The following is a 26472-nucleotide window of genomic DNA, read 5'->3' on the forward strand; positions in this document are numbered from 1 at the left end:
TTGATTAAGACGAAGAAGTAAAATGGAATTTTTTCGAAATTCAAAAATATTTCTGTTTGAAGAAATATGATTAAATAATTCGAAGAATAAAGTTATAATGGAAACTTTAGTAACCTGTGTTTAATTATCTGATGATGGTGGAGGTATCGGGAAGTTAAATTTTCCCTTAGTAATGGTGAAATTTTCCCTTCTACCTAAATCAAAAATTGTTCAATTTTTAAGAAATTTTTTTTAATCTAAAAATTTAAGTAAAGTTGAGTATTTTGCAATTTATAAAAAAAAAAAGAAGTATATGAAATTAAAGAAAATTGCTATATTATTAATTTTACGAAATTATTATTATTATTAAAATTTGATAATATAATTATTTATTAAATGCCTAAAATTATATTTATTTATATAAACCTTAAGTAAATTGCTTTTTTTTTAAATAAAAGGGGGAAGTATTTTAAACCAGATCTGTTTTACCTATGACCATTGTGAATATTAAAATAAGAAATTTAATGTATTCATTCGTTTAGTAAAAACGCGACCCTATCTATTTATCAAATATATTTATTGGCCCTACACGCAATATAATATCTGATATACTAAGTACACTACAAGTTTAATATAATCAAGAACAAATCGCCGAAGAAAGCCATTATTTAGGTGACGAAAATCATAATCATTTCAAGAGAATCAAAGAAACAAAACGAGATAATTTTTGATAAGATAAAAAAACAAACAATTAAAGATGTATAAACTACAAAGACCTTAAAATAAACATACCATTTGCTTGTTTAAAAAGAAATAAGAACCCTATATTTTAAGGCATCAGGGTGATGATGCATTAAGTTTTTAAAAGCGTTGGTGTTGCTGGTTTATTGGTATGTAATTTGTGGTTTAACTAATTTATATATTTTTGGTTTTAAGGGCTTATATAATAATGTATGTAAGGGTTCACGTTTTTTTAAATTTTATTTTCTGTTTAATACACGCTAAACTAGTGAAACTAATTGTTGTGGTTTTTAAAAGGTCCTGTTTATAACTTTTTTTTTTTTTAAAAAAGGTCTATCAAATCGATTTTGAAAGTTTGTTTGAAAAGCAAATTATAATTTTGACATCTCCATATGGTGGTCGACAATTATTTAATACGTTTTTATATCTTGTTTTATTAGTTGAACTTAAAACTACTTAATTTCTTGCGGTTAACTGTGCTGAAAATGTACTCTCAATTTTTCAGGTTTTTATACCATGTATATGAAATATACATAGTATATTAAGTTTAGTCCCAAGTTTTTAACGCTTAAAACTATTGATGCAACGAAAAAAAATTTGGTTTAGGTGTTCATAGCATCACCTAATTAGTCCATTTCCGTATGTCTGTCTGTCTTTCGTCTGTCGTCTGTCGTCTGTCCGTCTGCCATCACGATTACTCAAAAACGAAAAGATATATCAAGCTGAAATTTTTATAGTGTGCTTAAAACGTAAAAAGTGAGGTCGAGTTCGTAAATGAGCAACATAGGTCAATTGGGTCTTGGGTCCATAGGACTCATCCAATAAACCGTTAGAGATAGAACAAATGTTCAAGTATAAAAAATGTTTCTTATAAAAATATAAACAACTTTTGTTTGAAAAATTTTCTTGTAAACATCACTGTTTACCCACGAGGGTGCTAATTAGGTGAAAATTTTGTAGTATGTATTAATATTCGAAAATCAGTTATGTATGTGTTAAATACTGGCTATTTTAGAGTGGAAATCTTTCTTTATTTACGTGACGTAAAAAAAACAAACGATTGCGTCATCAAAACTGGTATTTCAACAATTAACTCAGTCAATTGTTTGTTTTTATTTGTTTTTTGTTTTTTTTAATTTTGTAAAATTTTCTTGCGGAATGTAAAATAAATCTTAATTTAAATTGTTTTAAAGGTAAAAGCAAAACATATTATTTTGTTACTTTTTGTAACAAAATGTGACTTTTTTTTTGTTTTTAACAACAAATAAAATTCATCATCCAATAGTAAGTAAAACTTTTTGACAAAGCTTTTTCCATTAAATGTCTAATTTAACATGGACTAAATTAACAATAAGATAAATTTATTTAAAGAATTAATATTATTAAATTTAACAAAACTACTTTTTAAATACTATTTACATTTAAAATTGGTCAATTTTCTAGTTCATTGATTCAATAAGTGGTTACTGCTGAGAGATGCTGTTATTTTGTATTATTGTCAGTAGGGTAAAATATACAGAATAAGGGATGTAAGTTATACAGAAGACAAACATATCATATGCCCTTTTTTAAATCCATATACAAACACACATGTACTCTCATTTAAGTGGTTTCTTGTAGCATGTTTTCTAGTTATTTTGTTACATTACTTATTTATTGTGTATTTATTGTATTCGATATAGAAGTTTTTAAGTGAAAGTTTATTGAACAAAACTAAATTGTTATTGTATAGAGGGGAATTAGAATTCATTGAATTTATGAACGACCTTTTAATAATCAATTTTATTTTTAATTGGGTTTGTGATTTTATTAGCTAAAAATTATTTTACCTCCAATACGGTATAAAACTATGTGCTGAAGGTAAATATGTTGGTTTTTAACAAGTCTTCTTCATCTTTCAGTATCCGAAGGTGATCGTTTTTTATCCCCGAACCAAAATAGGCCATATGTGCGTATCTGTCTGTCTGTCTATCTGTGGCATCGTAGTGTCTAAACGGATAACTCTTGTTTTAGTTATACACTTCTTTTTTTAGTTTTACTGAAAGATTGTCAAGCCATACCATCATTTCAATAAGTCCAAATATTGTATTTCTTCCTAAAGGATAACACATTAACCAAATACAGTAGAATCTCGATAAGTTAAAGTCCAAGGGAAACACAAAATATCTTAAGTTATAGAGGTTTTAAGTTATCAAGCGTCTATGTTAGGTAAAGGTTAATATAGAGGTATGTACATGTTTCTATGTACGCTAGTTAATATAGAGGTATGTACATGTTTCTATGTAGTTACTGAGGGCCTATACAGAGATTATTTATTTAAGTTATAGAGGTTGCGTATTTTAAGTTATAGAGGTTTTGGGCTCTGATGGGAAGGGAACATAGTATTTTTTGAAGTAACAGAGGTTTTTATGTTACCGAGGTTTAAGTTATCGAGATTCTACTGTATTTCTTCTCCCTCTGCTAAAATGGCTCTAAGCTAGCAAAAACCGTCAACATCGGTTTTGAAACCATAGAAAACATAAAAAATGTAAGAAATTTCAAGGCATTCCTATAATCGCTAGCATTTTCTAGGTATGTAAGACATTTTTTTTAAAATTCGTTAGGAAGACAAAAAACGGCCCTGCCTTGACGAAAACGAAAATAAGTGTAATTAATTTGCGAAATGATACAATTATCTAAAATCTTACGACCGAGAAAAATGATCTCATTGGGAAAATCAAAGAATAAAGTCTAGCAGTCTAAATATCAGTCATGAGCAGGCTTGAATCTTACAAGAAACCGCCATCCATGGAATAACTAAGCTTAAAAGAGTGATGCTAACGGTATTGTTATACATTACTATGGTTTATTAATAATCATCTATTTATTCAACTCCTGCATAAAATCTAATATAAGCTTGTTTGTCGTTTTTTAAATTTCAGCTAAGATTTGTCGGATAGCAAGATAATTTCTCGATAGATAAAAATTCTGACGCTTTACTACTTGGACCCTACAAAATTTTCGAACCTATGACTTCCGTGCATAGAACACGTAATAAGCTTAAGTACGAGAAGAGCGAGTTATTTGGCCTAAGTTCACGACATGGAACTGTAGACAAGTATATTATTGTATTGCCATATAAAATATTTTCTTCAACTGTTATCTAACTTGAATTATTTCCTAAAATATATAAAATTTAAATACATCCTGTACATATTATATTTGAGGTATAGTTAAGTAATAACAATCATCATAATATACATAGGTGACCAATAATTATGTTATCACTTTATCAATCTATCGAGTTGTAGGTAGATAGGAATAGCACACACATATATATAATGATTATTCCTATATATATTTATTTTATTGCACACGCTACCAGTACTATACGATATGAGGAATAATTATACGTTGAACGTCATTATCATTATCATCATCGTTATATGGTTGAATATCTAACTATTTATCTGTCTGTCTGAATGTCAGTCTGTCTGTTTATCTGATCTATTTGTTTATTTAATAATACAAACTGCTTTGATAAATATTAACTTAAAACATTTGGATATATTTTATCCATATGGATAAAATAACTATATCAATGGAGTTTTAAAATTAATCGAATTTGAAACCCCTTCAGTATTTACATAATTAAACCAAAAATGAATAAAATATGGATAAAAAAGATGTCGAATATAAATCTAAATCTTTTTTAATTTCAAGAGAGATTTTGAAGCTATTTAATTCTTTAGGATAAAAAAACCGAATATAAAAGGCTAATGCGTACTCCAAATATCACATATCAGTATTGACCTCTTGCTATAAATAGCACAATGCTGCCGGATACAAACATCAATAGATATCCGGGAATTCCATTTGCGAACTACAAGTTGCTCCTGAAAGAGGATACCTTAAAAAGGCCAATCTTATTTGGAAAGAGGAACGTTCTTGTGATACTAAAAGTCATATATGGTCTGAGTACAATCGTAGACGTTCCAAAGATCTTATATCACTTCCTAGAGCCTATATTAGCAAAATTGTTGCAACTATTACAGGACACTGGCTAGGCGGCAGGCATGCTGAAACTAGGAGCCTGACAGTGTATCATGAATATTGCAGTAGCTAGCACAGCAAGGAGGGGGAACAAACGATGTCTCATCTTCTCTGTCACTGCCCAGTGCCCAGCTCTTTCCACGAGAAGTTGACGTCAAAGCACTCCTGCTGTTCCTAATTACCTTTAAATGATTCATGGAGTAGTGGAAATGGAATCTAAGTGTGTCCCACCCCAGGACAGTCCCTCTAGGCTAACCAAATCTACCAGTACTGATTGATCAATTTAAACTTTTATTTTTCTTAAAGAGCCTGATGACGAACTATATGAAGTCGAAACTTTGCGTTTTATGATAAATTTTATTCAATGTTCAATTTTCTACCAACGCTATCATTAAATTTATCATGGGCAAGACAAAAAACTCAAATTTTATTTTTCTTTTCGAATAATTTAATCTCTTCTTACAAAATTCATCGGTTTCTAAATAATTTATGAGCTTGATAAATATTAAATAAATTCTGATACATTAAAATCCTAAGTTTCCCATAGTTCAATTTAATTACCCATGAATTCTACCATTAAGATCTATTTTTTCGAATATTTGAATGTTTGTAATCTTGAAACTGAATTCATTAACAAATTATCAGTTAAACACCAAAATTATTGGGTGTTTCAGATTTCCTATTCAAAAATTTAACCATGCAATTTTATATAATTATATGTATATTTTTTTATACTTGCTATTAATTAGATATTCATTATCTAACATTAACATCACGTGACATATATGAGAATATGTTGTTATATTTATATATCTATAATACAATTTGTATACATATACATATTATATGTATGTATACATGAATATGTATGTGGCTGTCTGTATAATAGGAGAAATTCAATTACAATAAAATTATTATTTTAATTAAATTGAATGTGAAATTGACTGATTGATTACCGTATTTTTGTGATATATATATTTTATTTTATTTTATTTTATTTAAAATTAATTTAATTATTAATAGATATTATATTCGCTACTATGGACATTATTATATAATACAAGGTGCTACTTAAAGTAATCAAATAATAAATATAATTGAAAAAATTTAAAATAAGATAATAGTTAGAGGAAACATTTTGATTTCGAGATATTACCCTGAAAAATATTGACGATGAAGTTTTATCTCAAAAAAAAAGTATCTCGTTTCAAGTTTTTTAATTTTTGTAAATTTTACACGACTTTAGGAGGTTTTGAGGTGGAGGGTTGCCGATTTTAACTTTTACTGTCTTTACTAATTAATTTTACAAATTCTTACATTAACACTTCTTCGCATCATCTCAAGGTTTGTATGTAGCTTTTAATCTTACTTTTGCATGTTCTAAACTAATGTCTTGCTTTGAATATAATGAATTGAGAAATCATTTTTTATTCAGGAATTGATTCACATATGCTAAAGTGGGCTGAAAAGGAAAAGTCTTAAAAGTTAATTTTAGCGAATTGCCGAAGAAATTGGAGCGCAAAGCACAAAATTTGAAATTTTTTCAAAAATAATTTTTTTTTTTTTGTATTTTTTGATCAGTTTTAAGCAAAAAATACTCTTGTGATTTTTTCTCCTGACGCTTAGTTTTCGAAATAAAATTCGATTTTATGAAAAATTTTTGAATCAAATTTGATCAGCTCAACAAAAATTTTAATCAAAATAATAGTTTATTTTTCTATTTTCCACGCATTAAAAGCAATGCAATTTTTTGTTAATAATCTTAATCAGGTAATATATTTTAAATATAATAATTTTGTATGTTTTATATCATTTAAAATAAGTGTGACATGTTTCGATCACATGACCATTATCAAAATAAATGATTAAGTACTTTAATCATACTTTATAATTCTTGTTAGTAAATGTTTGTGGAAAATAGAGAAATAAAATTGTTTACAATCGTAATACAAAATTGTACCTATAATGCAAAAAGTATATTTATAGAATATATGTGGTATAAAGTTAACAACTATTAATTTATGTGATTAAATTGCTATTTACAACATAAGTTGAATCGATTTGAGAGCTTGTAATTATATACATGATAATCATTAATAATATAAATACCATAACATGAACTTATGCTATGGAATATATAGGCTACATTTTAACGTTCATGAAACGCACTCGCTGTTATTTCATGTACAGTAATGTACGATAAATCTGAAATACTGTATACGTGATCAAAAAGAATATTCTTAGAGTGTTATAATTCTAAAGAACAAACTCAACTCAAATATTTCAATTTTGAATTAAAATATTTCTAAAAATTTGTCCCAAAAGAAGCAGGGTTATAAGTTTAAAGTGTTTATCTGTGCGTCTGTGTGTTACACAGTGGCATCATAGCCCCTAAACGGTCGAACCGCCATGATTGAGACCATTTTATAGCTAAGTTATCCATTTTGTAAATTTCACTAGTTTAATCTTAAATCAATTGAATTTGATAAAAAAAAGTTTCCTTAGCCAGAGTTTTCACGTTAGTTCGATTTTAATGCAAATAAGTGTACTAGTGTACACTGGTAGGTACAATTAATATAATATTTATAATAAAATTAATAATTATTTTCGATTATAAAATATTAAACATATTTTTTTTATAAAAATATACGACATCAATTTGGCTTCTTATTATTGGTTACATGAAAACTGTGTATATAAACTTTAAAAGATATATAATTAGTATTTTTTTACTGTAAATTGATATTAAATAGTAATGAGAGTTCGTAATATATTGAAGGGTTAAGTATACAATGATCCAAATACCAACACGTGATCTAAAAATTAATTCTTTAAATATAAATCAATCAAAAATTTACTTTGCCCTGTTTTAAAAAGAAACACAAATATCAGTAAAAATCTGGTTTAGATTTTCTAAAATTGGTAATTCTTGAAATCGACTGGAAACGTATGAAAACCACACAGATTTTGTTTACCTTCGAAGCTAAAACTTCCAAAACCAATTATTAAATTTTTTATCTAGAAATAAGATTTAAATCATCGATAATTAAAACTCCATATTGTATAATTTCATTATGATCACTTATATGTGTAACAACAGGTCTATACCCGTGTGTTCTGTTCAAATTTAATTGACAATTAAAACAGTTTGATTCATTTGTTGTTAAATTGTATAATTGAAGAACAAATCATCACACAATAATACAATTTTGTTAAAATACATAATTCATTCTTGAAATGAAAAACTACATCATAATTTATTAGACATTTTACTAATGAGAATTTGTTTTTTTTTTCCTTCTAAAAAAAAAAAAAAACCTGTAAAGTTACTCTTCAATGTGATACTGTCTTTAGAATTATTTGATCAATTATAATCAGTGAGGTTTTAGTGATGTAACGAGTATATGACTTGTTGAAAGACCCAAGTTTCGATCATAAATCAGATTTTATCTTTTAGGTTCTAATTTTCAATGTTCATCAAGTTGAAGTTTTTACGCAAAAACTAGCTTTTTTATTGCCTTTTTTCTAAGAAGTGGCAATAATTTTTCAAAATGATGGTCAAAGACATCCGATGAGATGAAAAGGATAATTAGAGAGCAATCATTTTTGGGGACAAATTTTTGGAAATATTTTAATTGAAATTGAAATAATTGAGTTGAGTTTGTTCTTTAGAATTATTGTTTTGAATTATCTAATTATTTTACCATTTCACTTTTCAAAATGAATTGCGCCAGGTTTATTTGACCATTCGTTTCCATAGTAATTATTTATATGGTAAAATTATACGTCATGTCTTTTCCAAATCGATTTTGAAGATCATCGCCACTATTTTAGTTTTTTCGAGAACGAAACCCTATGCTTGCACTTGAAACATAGCTAAGAACACTTTCCGTTAAATAACCTTTCAAATGTAACCAAAAAAATTAAAATCGGATCATCCGATTAGGCACTACAATGCCACAGGCAGACAAACACACAGACACACACAAATTACGGTCAAACTTATAACACCCCTTTTTATATTTCGGGGGTTAAAAATAGTGCACTTTCTCGTGTTTTGAAATCTTAATATCTACATTTTTAGTTGAAACAAAAATGATTTTTTAGAGAAAACAAAATAACTTCACAGATTTATTTACTGCTGACTGATATCTACGGTTCGTCTTATAACTTTTATCATCAGACATAGATCCGTAACACCACTAATATTCTACCAATATATAAATAAGTGTGTAGATATGTTTTTAAAACTTGTTTCAATTCTCGTATACACATTATATATGAATTCTGTATCTATAAAACAACATATAAACCTATAAGTATTATACATATATATGTTATAAATATAAAATAATATTTATCTATAATGTAATTTATATCCGTTAACGCCAGTAGTCAATTATAAATAATATAACTACATATGTTTTTATAGACTTCATACTTACTACAATTTTTAAAATATAATCATTTTGTAAAGTTTTTATTTAAAAAAAAATATTATAAAATTTATTGAAATATGTGGTGTTTGATCAACTAACGTGTCTGTGAAGTTACTTAAGGACGTTCCTCGGGAAATACCAAAAACATCTCCTTTTCTTAGGAAAATCTTTAAAGCGTTTATATGAATTCTCATTCATGCCTTTTATAAATAGGTGAATTTTTTAATACTCCTTACGGTGTTAAATTTTTAGATTTTGTAGATAAAGTTTGCGTTGAACTGTTAAATGGCTTATTTGCTTAGGAATAATTTGGAAAACTATAATATTCATTAGTTAATAGCATGAAAAATATTTTCCTATAAAGAAAATTTTAGCAAGCGGTACTCATTTTTTCATAAAATTCTTTTAAAGTTATGAATCTGCCTAAATTTGTGTGTTATTTCTTCTAAAATCTTCTATAAGTAATTTTCCCTACTTATTTAGGGGAATATGGTATAATATTTCAAAATTCCATCATCAAGATTTCGAAAATCTATGGTATATATCGAAAAAGCTTACTCTTAATTTTCGTCTAACTCTCCCAAGATCTATCATAGTTTTTAAATAAAATTTGAAACAGAAAATTAGTCTAAGGGAGTGAAAATTTCTTCAAAATAATAAGTTTATAATAGTTCTTAAAAGTTACGATAAAACATTTTTAGCTAATTAAATTACCTTCCTTTAAGTATTTAATCTCTTAGAATCCGAGATGTTGAAGTTAGTTCAATTTTGCGTAACTTTTAATAATAGTGATTCCGCAATTGTAACCTGGGTTCACAAATATTTCTGTCCAAACAAAAATCTCTTTTGGCTAATATATTTCGTTCAATATTTACGTAACGTCAAATTTAAACAGGTTTTTGTTAAAATATCAAATTAAACTAGAAATCAAAAAGATTATTTTGCATTTAGTAGAATTTTGTGAATTGTCTACGAATGAATACTAACAACCTTAAGGTGGCTTTACACTATGATTATTTATGCGAATGGCTTATGGAACTTTAAGGCAACAACCTCTAATTAATTCTAAACTGCATAAATATGAAACCTACTGTAAAGACAATTATAATTTTCATAAATTAATTTATACATAAAATATAATAAATATTATATTTTTACTTTCAAATATTTATTTATTTAATACCTATACGCAAATCAATTTCTAAAAATTGTTACTTTTATTGCTTTAAGGATATTGCAAAGTAAATTTATTAAATTCAATAAATTGTCGTTATCACTTTTACATGTATATAATTATAATTAAAAAAATTTTTTTTTAATAAAAAATTACTTATTTGTTGTTAGAGACTTTATTAGGTCCTGTAAAGTAGGTCCAGTTCTCAATTTAGACCGAAATTATTCATTTTGCTAAGAAAATACACTTGGAAAAATTTTCCGTATTTTTACAAGGAATTTATTTTGTTTAAAAGCAGAAAAAATTATCTAAGAAAATAAGTCTGCTAGTTCTAATAATTCGTGTTTTTTTAAATTAATATTTTATACACACAGGGTGTAAAAAATTGATCAAATACCAAGAATATTTAGAAGTGTAATTATATCGTGCATCAGACTGTTTGATAGAAATACTGCACGAATATTAGAACCTTGATATTTTAGAAAGAATGGTGATGTAGGAAAAGGCATGCATTTTTTACCCACTTCATTCGACTTACTTTCCTAGCAAAGCAAAAATAACAACCAAACTTCTCTCGAATCGATTCAATTAAGCTTTATAAAAATAAAGAAGCTATTTTGATTTTAAAAATTCAATTTTTTATTTTCATTTTTCAACAGAGGGTCGAGAATGTGTAAATTGTGGTGCAACGAGTACCCCGTTATGGCGACGTGATGGTACTGGACATTATTTGTGTAACGCTTGTGGATTGTATTATAAAATGAATGGACAAAATAGGCCGCTTATAAAACCAAAACGACGATTGGTAAGTATTTATTCTAAATTATTTTATTAATTTAAGTTCTTTAGATTCATTTTTCTTAAATATTGATAAGATTTTTATTTTGGACCCATTTTAAATATGTCAAAATTAACTTTGCTATTGATATTTTAATTTATCAAACTAGTGGACTGATTTACAGATTTAAATTCATAATGGTTGATGAAACCAAAACTATACTGCTGGAAATAAATACATTTTATTATAAAAATAGATAGATTTAAAAACTGTTTGAAAAAATTCATTTACTGCCCTGCACCACCAGCAAAAATTTAATCTTAAACTTACATCATCATGAAGGATTTACAACGGAACTTCGCCAAACTTGCTTGGCGTAGCGAAATTCTTGCTTCAGCTGTTCCAAGGCAATGAGTAAAAGGTTTTGTCCTTGGCAAACTCAAGATTCGATTTTGGGTTTTTAAAAAAACTAGCCACAATTTTCTTTTGTATTTCTAAACCTTGCACATTATCTTGAATATTTAGCACAGTTTCATTATTTTTCATCGTATTCGAAGATATCGACACATATACAATTAGATAAAATCAATATCTATAAATATCGATTATATTTTTTTTATATCGATAGATAAAAACAATTATATTAATAAAATAAAATGCGTATACCTATAAATAAATAAATTTCATGTACCTACGCTTGTTAAACATTTTATAGAACAAAACTCACCTCTCAGAGAGTACACTTCTCGTACTCAGATCCTCTCTAAATAATAATAAAAAGAACTCATGATACAGATCTTTTTTGCTTGCTATACATACACCGTACAATATAGATACAGATACAGTTGCTCTTTGACTCTTATCGATACGTTTAATCTTCGTTTTAGTGTGTGTACACATTTTGTTATAAATGTAACTACTAAAAATATGTTTTTAATTTTGTAAAACTACTGTTGCTCTAAAACATTTTTTATATAAATAAGTATATTCACTTAATAGTTTTTTACTTGTTTGCAATTCTTTAAAGACCGAAGAACAGAGAGTTCTATTCATAAAATGTAATAGTTGATCTATTATGTTTAAGAAAAATGAGTAAAAACATCATATTTCATGAAAGTATGTATTCGTTCCGTGTATGAGTTTTATTTCAGGGAATTACAATAGTAATGACACACTACTTTATTAATATATTTGTATGAAAACGAGCGTCAAGGCAAGTGACGACTTGTGATTAAAATTATTTGTACCTTATTTTCAAATTTGATAATGATTTTTGTTATAACTTCATGAATTTAGAAAAATAAGAAAACAATTTTTCGTTATCTGCCTTGGTTTTCGAAATATCGAAAGCTAAATAATTTAAAAAAATTTTCAATTCTTGATATTTTTAAAATTACTGCCGGTATCCAAAAATTTTATTCTTATTTTTCGTCCTACGATGTTCCCGAACACTTCCACCAAACATGTTCCCGGCCAATAGTTACATCTGATTAAAAAAGTATTCTCACATTTACTATAAATAGTTGCAAGTGTACGTTTCGTGACAGTTTGTCAACTCAGTTTGACAAGAAGAGACTTTTAAGAGGTTGATATCATAGTCTCGTCAAACATCCTTTTTATCCTTTTATAACGGTAATAGCGCAGGAGTTCTCTTACAGACTAAAATGAGAAGTTATTTGTTATTTTGTTGCGAATTTATAACTTTCTTAATACTACCTACTTTATTCACATTCCCATAAAAATTTTCGAGGTCTTTCAACTTCCAAAACAAAAACTTCATCAAAAAATTACTCTGTGTAATATATTGTGTAAGATTATACCCGCACGTGCTTTCACTTGCATGATTACACATTTATAACCTTTAAAAATTAATCGTCTATAATTTCTCTCCGTTTTTTTGCCGTGGCCTTTCTTAAAAGAAATAATATTTTATAATAATAAGGGATACCGAACTGTTTTTAACATAATTTATTTCCGTATGGTAAGCGAACACTTAAAAAAAAACGTAACAAGGGGCCAGCAGCGCCAGTGTGTGGCGGCTTACACACACAAACTTAATAGGTAGCTCTAACTGTGCATGGTGCGTTCACAGATTACGATATTTTTTTTTTTTTATATTATTGATCAAAATAAAACATAACCTAATTTTTTATTATTAACAAACCAATTTATTTTATTTTTTTGTAGTAAGTAATTGATTGTAATTGTATTGAATGATTTGACAAAAAAAATTTTGAAAAACATGATTCCGATCAATGTTTTTTGTTTCTTTTGGTTTAGATGTTTATCGGGAAACAGTTTGAAATACAACAAAAATTACTTAATTATTATTAATTACTGGCTATTGTTTTTTATTTCTTGTCTAAATATCAAAAAAAGGAAATTTTTGATTAGTCATTGCTATCTAATATTTTTTATATCGGTAATATTGCCGTGTAGTCTTTAATTTATTTTGTCCGATCAATTAGAAAGACTGAATTTTTGTTTTGAAAATTGTAGGAGACTTAATTGTGTCTGTCGAATTTTCTTAATTATTTTAAGTCCCTGATTGATAAAACTCAAAACGTGAAACTTTTTTGTAATAATTACTTTTTTGTAATAACTTTTAATAAACAAATGATTAATTTCCATGGAAAGGAGCCATTTCACTAGGAAAAGGCACACACACACATGAAAAGAGGCACACAAAAAGAAACAACCGCTGCTTTTCTTTATCACTGATAACATCGAGTATTGTTTCTTTTAAAAACACATTAATCCTTAAATGGTTACAAAATGTTCGCTTATGTTTTTTGTAAACAAAATTTAAAAAAAAAAACAAGGCTATTTTATTTTGTAAATTTTTTTGCATGCCAAATTCATATAAAAATTATCAAACAAATACATACGAATAATTAATTAGCATAATATTTAAAGTAATTAAGTACAATTATATTAAAAACTATCAAGCTAGAGAGCCGCGTGTAGCAGCAGGCGCAGTGTGATAGTATACGATTTTCTATTAAGATTGTCTGAATTGTAAACTTCAATAAAACAAGTCATGTTATTTTGTGTGATATATTATTTTTAAATACATAACCGCAGAATATTGGGAAAATTATCACGTAGCATTCCATCGAACAAAGCATGCAAATTTTTGAACCTTTTTATCAAAATGAGTGCTCAGTTTGAGAACTGTACGGTTTTCTATCTACGTCAATATATTATTTTTTAATATGTTTATATCAAAAGCTTTATTGAATCAGACAAAGTAGTCCATTACAAATCCTTAAAATTAAGCACAAAGAACTTCCCAGGGAAGTTGCGATAACTGTATCTGTTTGCGATAAAAATCAATGATAACTATATTTGTTTCATATAAGTTTATAGTTTGGACATTCGTAATAGAAAACCCTGTATTAAAAATTGAATAATAAAATAAATATTTATATAATTTTTAATGTTTATAAAATTATTATATTATATTATATTTTTATATTTAAAATATATTTATCATATTAATTAACTTCAATTAATAATAATTTTGTTTGAACATGTTAATTATAATTATAATTCATTTATTACTCGTACTAATAATTCATATAAATATGAAATACATTTTTATATTATTACTAAATCATACAGTAAAAGTGAATAAATCATTATTTGTTACCTCTGTGTATTAGAAATATTTGAAGAAAATAGTCGTATTTAAGAGGTTATGGGCCCAGGTTTCATAGTCAAACATATCCTTGCATGTGATTTTGTTTTTCAATTGTATCATTATTATTGGCTATAGATTCTTAAATTGGGATTTGGGAAGTAAGGTCTTGCAGGATAGAGAGAAGAAATTTTATTTTCTTATTTTAATTCTATAAAATTTTTGTACCTTCTTCAAAGTCAAAATTTGTCCATATTTGTAAATTAATTTCGCCGTCGTTTTTTTCAAAGTTTGTTTTCACACAACCTAATATAATAAATCATATTTTAAATTTTATTCATTCAGTTTCAATAAACGATATCATACACATTTGAATTGGGTTGTTGAAACCCACCTAGATTGGTTGCATGAAATTAGATATATATTATATTTGTTTTCCTCAGACCCTAGGCTTAGCATGTCTAAAAAGCCTTATCTGAGGTTAATTTTTCCCACAACTTCTAGTAGTGCCTTATAAATCATGGAACGAAAGTATAATAAAAATTCTAAACAGAAGTAAAAAAATGCTGTTTGTTGGCGATCTCGAGCGAAAGACTTGACGAATAACTATCCATAATACTATCCTAATATATACATGTTTAAGCTATGCTTTCTGAGCCTGGCTCTAAAACATTATACACATAGAGGTTGTTTTGCGCTCACCCAATATTTTTTACATATAAATATCAGTTATTAGTTACTTAGTAGTTAGCCGAAGCGGTATAGTTTTGGGTTTTTTTTTTTTTATATCAGATTGTCAAATAAATATTAAATTGAAATTCTTATGTATATTTAAAAATGATTTATTTTTTTAGGTTACTTGGTTAAATTAAATTATTAATTATTAATTTTCTGAGGTCGTTGTTTTGATAAAGATACCGGAAAACGACTTTTAGAAAATATATAGGTAACGGTTTTAGAAATACATTTGTGCAAGTGAAACTGTATATTCGATGTTTATAACGAACCTATACAAATTTTTCATTGAATATCATAGATAAATAAAAATGATATAGAAAGTACATTCGCTTGAATTATTATCTGTTAAAATAAAAACAGATATATTTTTAGTAATAAATACTTTATACTACGTACGACACAAAGTCAGACTATAGTGTGTCGGTCTATTCTATTCACACTACTGTTACTAAAAACTGTTCCGTATGAAAAACTATCATTAAATATAAAAAAAAGGTAAAACTAACACACATACTTACACACACACATTTCAGACTGATGTGTTTTGTGATAACGATCTCTTTACTTTACTAAAATAGATTATTTGGTAAAATGTGTTTTATTATAATCTATATTCTATTTAATAATCGTAATACATCACATTATAACTTCCATTATTGATATGTATAGAAAATATTGTTATTCGTCTTTTTATTATCCTCGAGAATCATAATGAGCACCACCTCGCACAAATATGGAACTATATAGGCTGTACCTTTATGCAGGAATTATTAATATTTTAATTTACTTTATATCCTTGAATTTTTTACAAGTAATTACTAGTTCACTATTTAAATATGGTCTGTACGCATTATTTCCTACCTTTGATTCAACTTTAGCTTGGTATTTAATGAATTATTGTCTTTATTTTTACATATTAGTTGGACTTGTGAAATCTTGTTACAACTAGTTTTGCTAAAGTTTCGCTGAGTTGGCAAAAATCGTGAAAATAGTTTTTAGAACCATAGATAGTATATAACAACTATCGAAATTCAAAACATCTTTTTGGGGTTATCATTTTGAAATATGAATTTATCTTTAAATTTAGATCGATTCAGTTCTCCGATATCAAGTAGTAAGTGAAGAACGACCGTTCAAATAAATTTAAAAAGTATAAATTAAATTTAAAAAACAATTTAATGGGGGATATCCGAATATCAAATTAGCCATATTACCCATAAAAATGTAAAACTAAACTTAATACCATGACAAAATTTAAAAGTTAAATTCAAATTTATTAAAAAACCAAGAAGTTATAAGCAATCAAAGATTACATTCAAAGGTTGCCTATCTTCTTCTAGCATAACAAAGCTTTATATGTAATCTCTATGGCAATACCCACGTATGACCTCACTAGTGGGTATCTTCCACTTTGTTTAATTAGGAATTTTAAACGTTCATACTAGTAAAGATTTTTAAAAACCAACTTCACTTTTCTATTCGTGAAGTGAGAATTCTTCATTTTAAGTGGAAATTTAGTCCGATCCGCTATTTTAAAATAATGATTTAATCAGTAAGGACTTCCATATACTAATATGATGGAAGTACATCAATACTAAAGTACAACATTATTGTAAATTATAACAATTAATGTCGCTCAGCCTTTTTTTTTTGAAATTTTATACAAAATAACTAAAAAAAATAATAATACAATAGACACTATAAAAAAAGAAATATGTATTTTATTAAATGAATCGATGTCTGTAATAATAAAAACAATCGTTAACGGTTTAACTTTTAATACCAGAAAAAATATATAAAAAAAACCTATAATAAAAATAATAATAAATAAAATTTGAACTCATTATTTTACCCTGATTGATGGATTAATTATGTTTTTAAATTTGCATTTCTAAATAAAAACTAATATAAAACTCAAATAAATTCAGGTCTTTCTTAATTTAGAAACATTTATCGCTGTATACTTTAGATGGAGTCGTTAAATTGTCATTCAAGTTGAATATTAATGGTTAATAATTTTTATTTTAGAAATAAAAAAATAAATTTATAAATAAATAAAAAAATACAATGAAAAATATATTTCAGTTCCGTATTTCCAAATTTAGTACGATTTAATTTTTTTTTATTCCATAGATTTAGATTTAAAGATTAAATTGTTAAAAAAAAGAAAGAAATATTTTTAATCGTGAATTATTATCAATATGTCGACTTGTTTGGGGTGTAAATTAATTTGGAGTAATTGTTTACTTTTTGCAATTAATTATGTGCAGGTGTTTTAAATGTAATTAATTTTTTTTTTGTAATATTAAAGAATTTTTTACTTTTAATTCGTTCTTCTAAAAGTAGGAAACTTTATTGTTGGACATAGCGTGAAGAATAGTAATAATGTCGTTTTAGGAAATGGTTGCACACACAAATGGTTTTTTTGTCGTCTATGAGTTATCATTTCAAAAATAAATAATGATTCAATTTTAGTTTCTTATGTTTACAACTCTGTAAATTAGAACGCTGTGAAAACTTACGCTTGTTTTAAACGTCAAATGTTAGTTTGAAACATTCCATTTACGATATTAAACGTTTAACTAACGTTCAGCAACGCTCAGATTAGTTACTTGTTCTGGACTTTTACCGAAAGAATATGGAGCCCCAGTGACCGAAAAATTCCCATCATTTGCGAGGAAATTGTAAGCATTGCGGATAGGGTAAGGTGTTTGTATGATTGTACCGTGCGTTTAGCCAAGAATACGCCAATTTCATTTCTTTTTGTAGAATTTTCTCTAGAGTCACGTCTATATCAACAAATCTACAATGTTGGATCGCCTAAAAGCTAATATTTGCCAAGTTATAGCTGAAATAGCACCTCCAAAACTTGCGAAAAGTTATAAAAAACTACCTTGAATGAATAAACCGCTGCGTAAGGTCCAGCGAAGGCTATTTGGCTGATACCATCTTTAAAACATAACAAGATATTTCATTTTGTATCTGCTTAAAAAAAATTAAAGTAAGGAAATTTAATTTGGATCACCTTTTTATATTAGCAAAGATACATAAACTCTAATGAAAGTGCAGGAATTTAGGATCAAAGAAATAGCACCGTTAATTTTGTCGTCTTAATTTTAAAACATTTTCATGCTATGAATAAAAAAGGTTGAAAGTTATATTCTTGTGTTATTATGATGATTATTGTTGAAATCGATTGAATATGTTGCTTAAACCTATAAACCGGACTGTTATTTTATTATCGCACACAGTTAACTTCACTACACTTCACTTCACTCTCGTGTGTATTAGTGTTAGCTGTGAGAATGTATGGTGGTTTTATTTTAACAACAACAAAACATTGACCACAAACATTATTTAAGTATTAAATCAAATTAAACATGAAATTATTTAAAATGTACCCTACGCCATCAATATAGTCAAAACATCTGATACTATTTATTTTTTGATTCCTTCAACGTATTTTTTGTTTGATAACTAAATGAAATAAGTTGATTTGAATTATGGTGGAAGCGCAAATAACTCGGATATAGTTATATATAAATATAGCCTATAAGTTCTTCCTTGCACCTCCACCAAAAATAATTTAATTAACTTTTCTCTAGTATTTCAAACTTAAAAAAAAGATCGAGAAGTGTCGTATGACACCTGGTAGGAACTATATTCCTTTCCTAGCGCTTACTTTTCTAATTTACAGCATATTTTTCTGAAAATTTAAGGTATTAATTTTAAAAGTCAAATACTTGTTTGATTCTTTAAAGAATTTAATTTTATAGCTACTTTTAGTTTTTACTGTATGAATGAATTTCAGTATTAATTGAAAACAGACATACTTCTGATTTAGTAGTCAACCCACTATGTGAGTAGGTTCCTTAGATTAGGTAAGGTTAGGTTGGATTAGGTTAGGGTTTTAGGGTTAGATGTCTGTTGTAGTTTTTTTGGTTTTAAGTCCCAACCAGCTAACAAATATCATGCGATAAGGAACCAAGTTCCAAAAACAACTTTTGTTTTAGACCAGCCATTCAATAAATAACTGCAGTTTTTCTATAAGATTTAAACCTGCTTTTGACTACCATAATTTCTTGTGAAGGAGTTGAGATTATAGCTGTGATGTAACGTACATTTTTCACAATTTCATGTAAAATTTTATTGATCGTATGTTCAAGTCCTATATATTTATAATAGCAAATAAAAAGTATTAAAAAAATAACATGATTCTTCTCAGACCAGTGCAATGCAATGTGTGTACCTTGTTTAGATAACTTATAACAACAACATATTAAAATAACAATAATAATAATAATAACATAGCATCTCCATACGTTCAACGCTTCAATATAAATACGTACCGTACACGTATAAAGTAGTGTTTCACGCTTACTGCGAAGATATTTTATAGCCAACGTTAATCCAACAACCTGCCCAATAAAAATCCGTATATACTTTCTTTATTTTATATAGGATGGTCCACAATAAAACTTTTACACTCTAAGACTCCTTTTAATCGATTGTAAGCAATTAATCTATGTCAATATTAAATTAATAGTCAGGAAAACCAAATCTCATGTTTTAGCGGATTTCATGTACTATTTTAGGTTATATCATAAAAAATACACTAATCATCAAATAAATATCGATTTTTATTGTTTTAGGATTAAAATTAATCAATATACCAAATTTAAAGAGTACACTACTGTCCCTTTCAAAAATTGGAAAAGTCACGAAAACATTTAATTTTGAATTTTGGTTAATCGTATTTTAATGAAGCTGTTTCCCTCAGAAAATGCGCTATAATAATAATAATAAATCCAAAGAGGAGTAGAAGTCCAGACGCCAATGTATCGATATCAATGTATATTTAAAATCGATTGATAAATATGAAAGATATAAGCAATTAAGTAATTTTAACCATATTTTTCTTGAAAAACAATTTTTGATATGTAGTCTCTGTGGCAGTTGCAATTTATGATGTCACAACGTGCCATTTTCCTCTCTTTCTATTTGTACATTTAAATCCTTCATATTTTATTATTTTTTTATGTTAACCAAAAATAGATTTCATACCATTTCTTGGCTCAATGAGACAGTAAAAAAATTTTAGAACAAAGGCCTGTTGGAAGCGTTGTTTCCAAAAATCAATATAAATCAATATATTTATTCTTGAACAATTGGAAAGGCAACTTTTCGGAGAAAAAAGGAATACAATTTTTAGAAAAATCACCTGTATATAAAGTAATAGTTATAAAATACTATAATGGCATTTTATTATTACAATTATTATTTTATCGTTGAGATATCAATATTTAAACTTGAGAGAGATCAAAGTATATGATGATGGGTTTTATTATTTACATACGTGGTTATTGCAAATATTGTTGAAAAATTTTTATTTTATATAAATTATTATTTATTTTATTTTTTGTTTTTTTATTTTGTATTTATTGTTGCGATTGTTGGTTGTTGCACAGAGAATTATATTGAATTTTATTTATTTATTGTTATTGGTTTATGCAGAAGTTCAAAGAATTTTTTTTTATTTATGAGTTTATGGGAGTTTTAAAATTTATATAAAATTCTTTTGGATTTAAATTAAATTGAAATTTTTTCAGTTTGCTTCTTTAAGATGAGTTTTAGCCTAAACGGTTTCCAACAACAAAAATTTGATGAGACTACTGAGGATAATAAAAACCCAAAAAATACTATATTTAGAGTATCAGATCAAATTAAGAGTATCAGATCAAATTTTAGAGTATCTCATCAAATTAACAAAACATGGATATTTATTAATTTGAAAGTGGACAGGAAATTAAAATGTAACCACCCCCCCCCCTAATCGTGGCTTTTTCAGCAACCCCGTACTCAGTGTTATTGAACACAAATTATTGCCTTCTTGCAAATAATTCTAATAAATTTTTAAATTTTGTAAATTTGATTTGTAGAGAGTTCAAACATAAATTAAACTTGTAAAATTCCTCAATGAATTGAAGATAAATCCACCTTTTTAAAAAAAGTTTAATTGCCTAATTGCTAGAAGCGTTATATTGACCTCTTTCCAATAATTTTATTGTCATTATAATGTACGGTTGTTACAATATCCTAACACAAAAACAGTGCCTAAAATTATATATCGTATTATGCAAATGGTCGAATAGTATTTTTTATACACATATGTTAAAAGAATAAGATACATAAGCTAGCCGCCTCCAAACAATCTGATTATCGACTTAAATATTTAAAAAACATAACTAGCACCTTTCAAACGCACCACAGATATTAAATTTATTGATATATTTATGTTTAATTATTCACAAGTTGATTACCCTCCAGCTATTAACTAGTTTTTCTTTATATTTATAGCTATCATAGAGATTTTTTTTGATATGTAGCTATTATTATAACTGTGACTATTAGAGTGTTTATGTGTGCACTTAATATTATTAAGAAATTTCCTAATCATAGTTTTATGGTTGATCGTACTGTAATCTGAAATTTCACAGTATAGTCGATTTATTATATGAAGTTGGAATTGTATCGAAGATTTATTATATCGAAATTTGAAAATTTTGTTTTATTATTTACTTATTTAGCTTTCGATATTTCGATATTCGTCATCGAAGTGGAAAGTAAGATACAAATAATCTTGGCCTTCGCGGTCGTACTACCATAAATCCAAAATTTTTCTAAATAAAAATACAATTATATATATTTATTTATTTTTGATAATAGTTTATATTATAGGAATAGTACCTAATATTTATCTATCAAATTATACTTATTAAATATTTGTAAATTACAGGGTTTTCTGTTAGTAAGGGCATTAACTATTATATCAAAATAGTAAATTTGATATATGTAAAAAAAAAAAGTACATTAATCAAATCGTCTCACTTATAATTTAAAAACACTTGTCGCGTTATATAAAAAAAACTACTTAGCAGTGCATAGAAAACATAAACACACTTCATAATTTATGAACAATTGTATTGAATGTACGCTGGTCGATGTTCAGAAACATATTGGATGTAGGTACAAATTTATTTTCACGAAAAGTATTCCTGATGTAGTAAAGTTATTAGAAAGAGAAAAAAAGTATTTCTTTTTGTAGCAAAAACGTGAACTAAAAATGTTCCAAAATTTCTTCTAACTCGTTTGCATTTCTATCCTTTGAGTGTTAAATATCGACAACTTTGAAAATTTAAAGCAGCTAACAAAGCAGATCAATGCGTCTACAACTTTTTTTACAACTTTATATGTCGTTGAAAACTGCCTCGTTTTTAGAAATATCTTAGGTGCTATAATTTTCGACATTTTTGCTATGAAAATAAAACTATAAAGAACTCTAATGTTGAAAGAGTCTAGCCTAAAATAGTGTACTTTTTCTATAAAAAATTTTTTAAAATATTCAATGACTTTTACAAAAATATTACTATTTTTAAATGAATGAATATGATATCCTCATTTTGTTGATTTTTCAACGTGTTTTCTCGTTAATATTTTAATAATATATCATCAAATCGATTTAAGTAATTGAATGTTTTGGAAATACATTCAAATTTGAAATATTATCAAATTATGATTTAGGTTTATTATTTTCTATTTTATAAAATTGATTCATTATGTAAACAAATTATAAATCATTTTTAAGTATATATTATCATATTTAAATTATTTTGATGTATAAGCAAATCGGCGCCCCTTTATTTCTATGTCATATATCGAAAATTTCACTTTACTATTAAGGGGTATAATTTAGTAAATCAATAAACGAAATACAATGAATATTAGAAAATGTTGATTATACCATGTATATGAAATATATCAAGGTATATTAAGTTTAGTCTCAAGTTTGTAACGTTTGAAAATAATGATGCAACCAAAAAATTTTTGATACTTATAGGTGTTCATGAAATCTCCTAATAAATTCGTTTTCGGTTGTCTGTCTGTCTGTTTGTCAACACGATAACTCAAAAACGAAAAGAGATATCAAGTTGAAATTTATAGCATTTAATTCATAAATGAGCAACATAGGTCAATTGGGTCTTGGATCCGTACGACCCATCTTGTAAACCGTTAGAGATGTAACAAAAGTTGAAATGTAAAAAATGTTTTTTTATAAAAAAATAAACAACTTTTGTTTGAAACTTTATTTCATAAACATCACTGTTTACCCGCGAGGGCATGAAAACCTTTGGTGAACAAATTTTACAGAACAAAATGGTAAAATAAATTATAAATCTTTTCCATTCGATTTCAAAAATTATAACTTTAAAATTAAAAACTAAGCGAAGGAAAAATCATTTTTATGGGTACAAAGCTCTTTTTCCCGTCTCCATATCGTAATAAAATTATTAGTTTGTTATTACAAGTGTGTGTATGTTATTACATGTTACAGTAAAGTTATTTTTATTAGATTTCAAATAAAATTTATTGTTATTTAATTCAAAATAACTATGTATTACAATCATATTATATCTTTTTCCTCTTAATAATAATAGATACAACTATTTAACTATCATAGCTAGCTATACAATTGAGCTAACATGTAGTTAAAACTTACAGTAGAGAATATAAATAAATATGTTAATGAAAGTGAATTATTGATTTAAAATTGAATTAATGAATAAATTAATTAGAATAATAGCATATAAATGATGACAGGGCTTACACAAATTTTTATTAACTACAAAAAAATGTTTACACCGGTGTGTTAGTTTTTTATATAATAACTAAATTTTGTTAAGATTGTTAAGATAATCGGCAACTGTCAATTTGTATTTTTGTCGAAATTTTTTGTTTTATCAATTAAAAAAATTGAGTTGTGAAAGTTATCAGAAGTTAAAGAAAACAGGGATAATTAATTTAAAGCAAGTACAATGCAATTTTTATGTTATGTCATGATAAATATCCTAATCAAACCAAATAATAATGGAATCACATATTGGGTTGACTACTATTTCAGAAGTCTTTTTTAAACTAATACTATAATAATTTCATATAATAAAAACTAAAATTAGCTTTAAAATTACATTCTTTAAAGAATCAAACAAGTATTTGAAATTAATACCTTAAATTTTCAGAAAAATATCTTGTAAAGAAAAAAGTAAGCCCTATATTTATAATGTACCAAGATACGAATAGGATATAGTTCCTACCGGATGTCCCTCGATACATTTTTCGATTTGCGATTTTTCTTTTTTTAAATGAGATTGTGGCCTTAGTTCAGGCAACCGAGCATAGAGACTAACTGTTTAGTATTTAGTGATGTCCAAATGTAGACACTTTTGATTTAGTATTTAGTGATGTCTAATATATTTCGTATTTAGTGATATTCAATAAATGTAGACAAATTTTTTGATGTGTTTGTTCCTAATCTTCATAATGAATTTAAGTTTTTATAAATTTTTATAATTATAATCGATCAATTTTGTTAAACCATGAGATTACTAATTAATATTGCTTACTATCTAATGTAAGAACGACCATATTAAGTATATTGTAAAATTAATAGTACCTAGTTGTAATATCTAGGTGTAACTTGGCTAGTTCAAGGTTTTATTACTCCTATTATAATATTTTTATTATTATTGTTGCATATTTAAATAAAAACATAATATATAACAGTATGTATATGTTTTTATAAAAAAAAACATTATTATTAAATAATAAAATATTTAGATATACATTACTTAATTACAATATTTTGATTTGTTTATAATTATTATTTATTTATTTAAATAGAAAAAAGTACTAATAAAATAATAATAACAATAACATGAATATATTATTATAATATTTAAGTTAACAAAAAGATTTATTGTTTTGTTGAATTTTTATATATAAAAACTAAATTATCTGTGACTGACTGGGATTAGGGGAATCTATTTCTATGACGTGATTAAATTTAAAATATTATATTTTTAAATTTAATTAGTATTAAATTAGTAATTTTGATGTATTTGTATATGAGTTTTTAATGTTTCTGTTTATATCCTTCAATTTGTATAAAAATATAAACCTAAAATCTAATGTTTTAATATATTCGTTGTGTGTCATGGTAAAAATAATGCCAGCGCTTCCAGTGAAAATTTTGGCGATAAAGGAGGCTGTTTGATTGATGACTAATTTTCAATTCTTTACATGTTAATGTTATAGAAAATGTCAAATTAAAATTATTGAAAAACACTAATTAATTAAACTTAATGCATTTAAAATTGTGAAAATAATAAATCAAATTGCATAAATATTATTTATCAAATGTAAATTATCATAATTATTTATTTAAATTTGTGAGACAATAATATTAAAATTTCAATGTAAGTCATAAATGCAATCCATACAATTATATATACATCCATATAATTCTATAATTATAGTGGTGTATCGTTACCATAGAAACGCCTCCAATAAAACTCACGGACGGTGCGAATAGCTAAATTATGTAGGTTAATTAGTTCACTAATGAGAAACTTCAACAAATTATTTTATTAAAAAATAAAAAACTTGAACTTGAAAAAATAATTACTTTAAATGTTTCGTAAGGCTTCTTCGACTAACTTTAATTTCTTCAACTTTACACATATGACAAAAATATCCATGCTGTTACAACTATAAAAATTTAGGAACATTTGACATTATAAAACAATAAAATCGTGATTTTTTGGTGATGACTTCGGAAATTCGAAAAGCTACATTACGAAAGCTGAAAGTGAAAAAAGAACTAATTTCATTCTACTTTTTAAATATTATTCAGAAGCATTAAACTCTTTTATGGAATGATTTATCATTGTATTTAATAACAGGAGCAAAAGACCTAAAATACCTGGTGAACCTACATGCATTGGATAAATAAATCATATTTGATATCAAGTATTGAATTAAAATAATAACATAAAAATTACATATAATTATTAAAACAAATACTTTTACAATATCAGGTAATTATAATTATTCT

At 26.2% G+C, this 26472-nt stretch overlaps 1 protein-coding gene across 3 annotated transcripts in view; it reads left to right on the forward strand.

Annotated features, from left to right (window-relative positions):
- Positions 1–26472, forward strand: part of LOC123300043 (GATA-binding factor C-like) — a 159293-nt gene that overhangs the window by 52796 nt on the left and 80025 nt on the right. For all 3 annotated transcript variants that reach the window (XM_044882514.1, XM_044882530.1, XM_044882522.1), the window contains exon 3: positions 11025–11170. In XM_044882514.1, coding sequence (XP_044738449.1) covers positions 11025–11170 — 146 coding nt within the window. The remainder of the gene's footprint in view (positions 1–11024; positions 11171–26472) is intronic.

Source organism: Chrysoperla carnea, chromosome 1 (genome assembly GCF_905475395.1).
Source record: "Chrysoperla carnea chromosome 1, inChrCarn1.1, whole genome shotgun sequence".
Lineage (NCBI taxonomy): Eukaryota > Metazoa > Arthropoda > Insecta > Neuroptera > Chrysopidae > Chrysoperla > Chrysoperla carnea.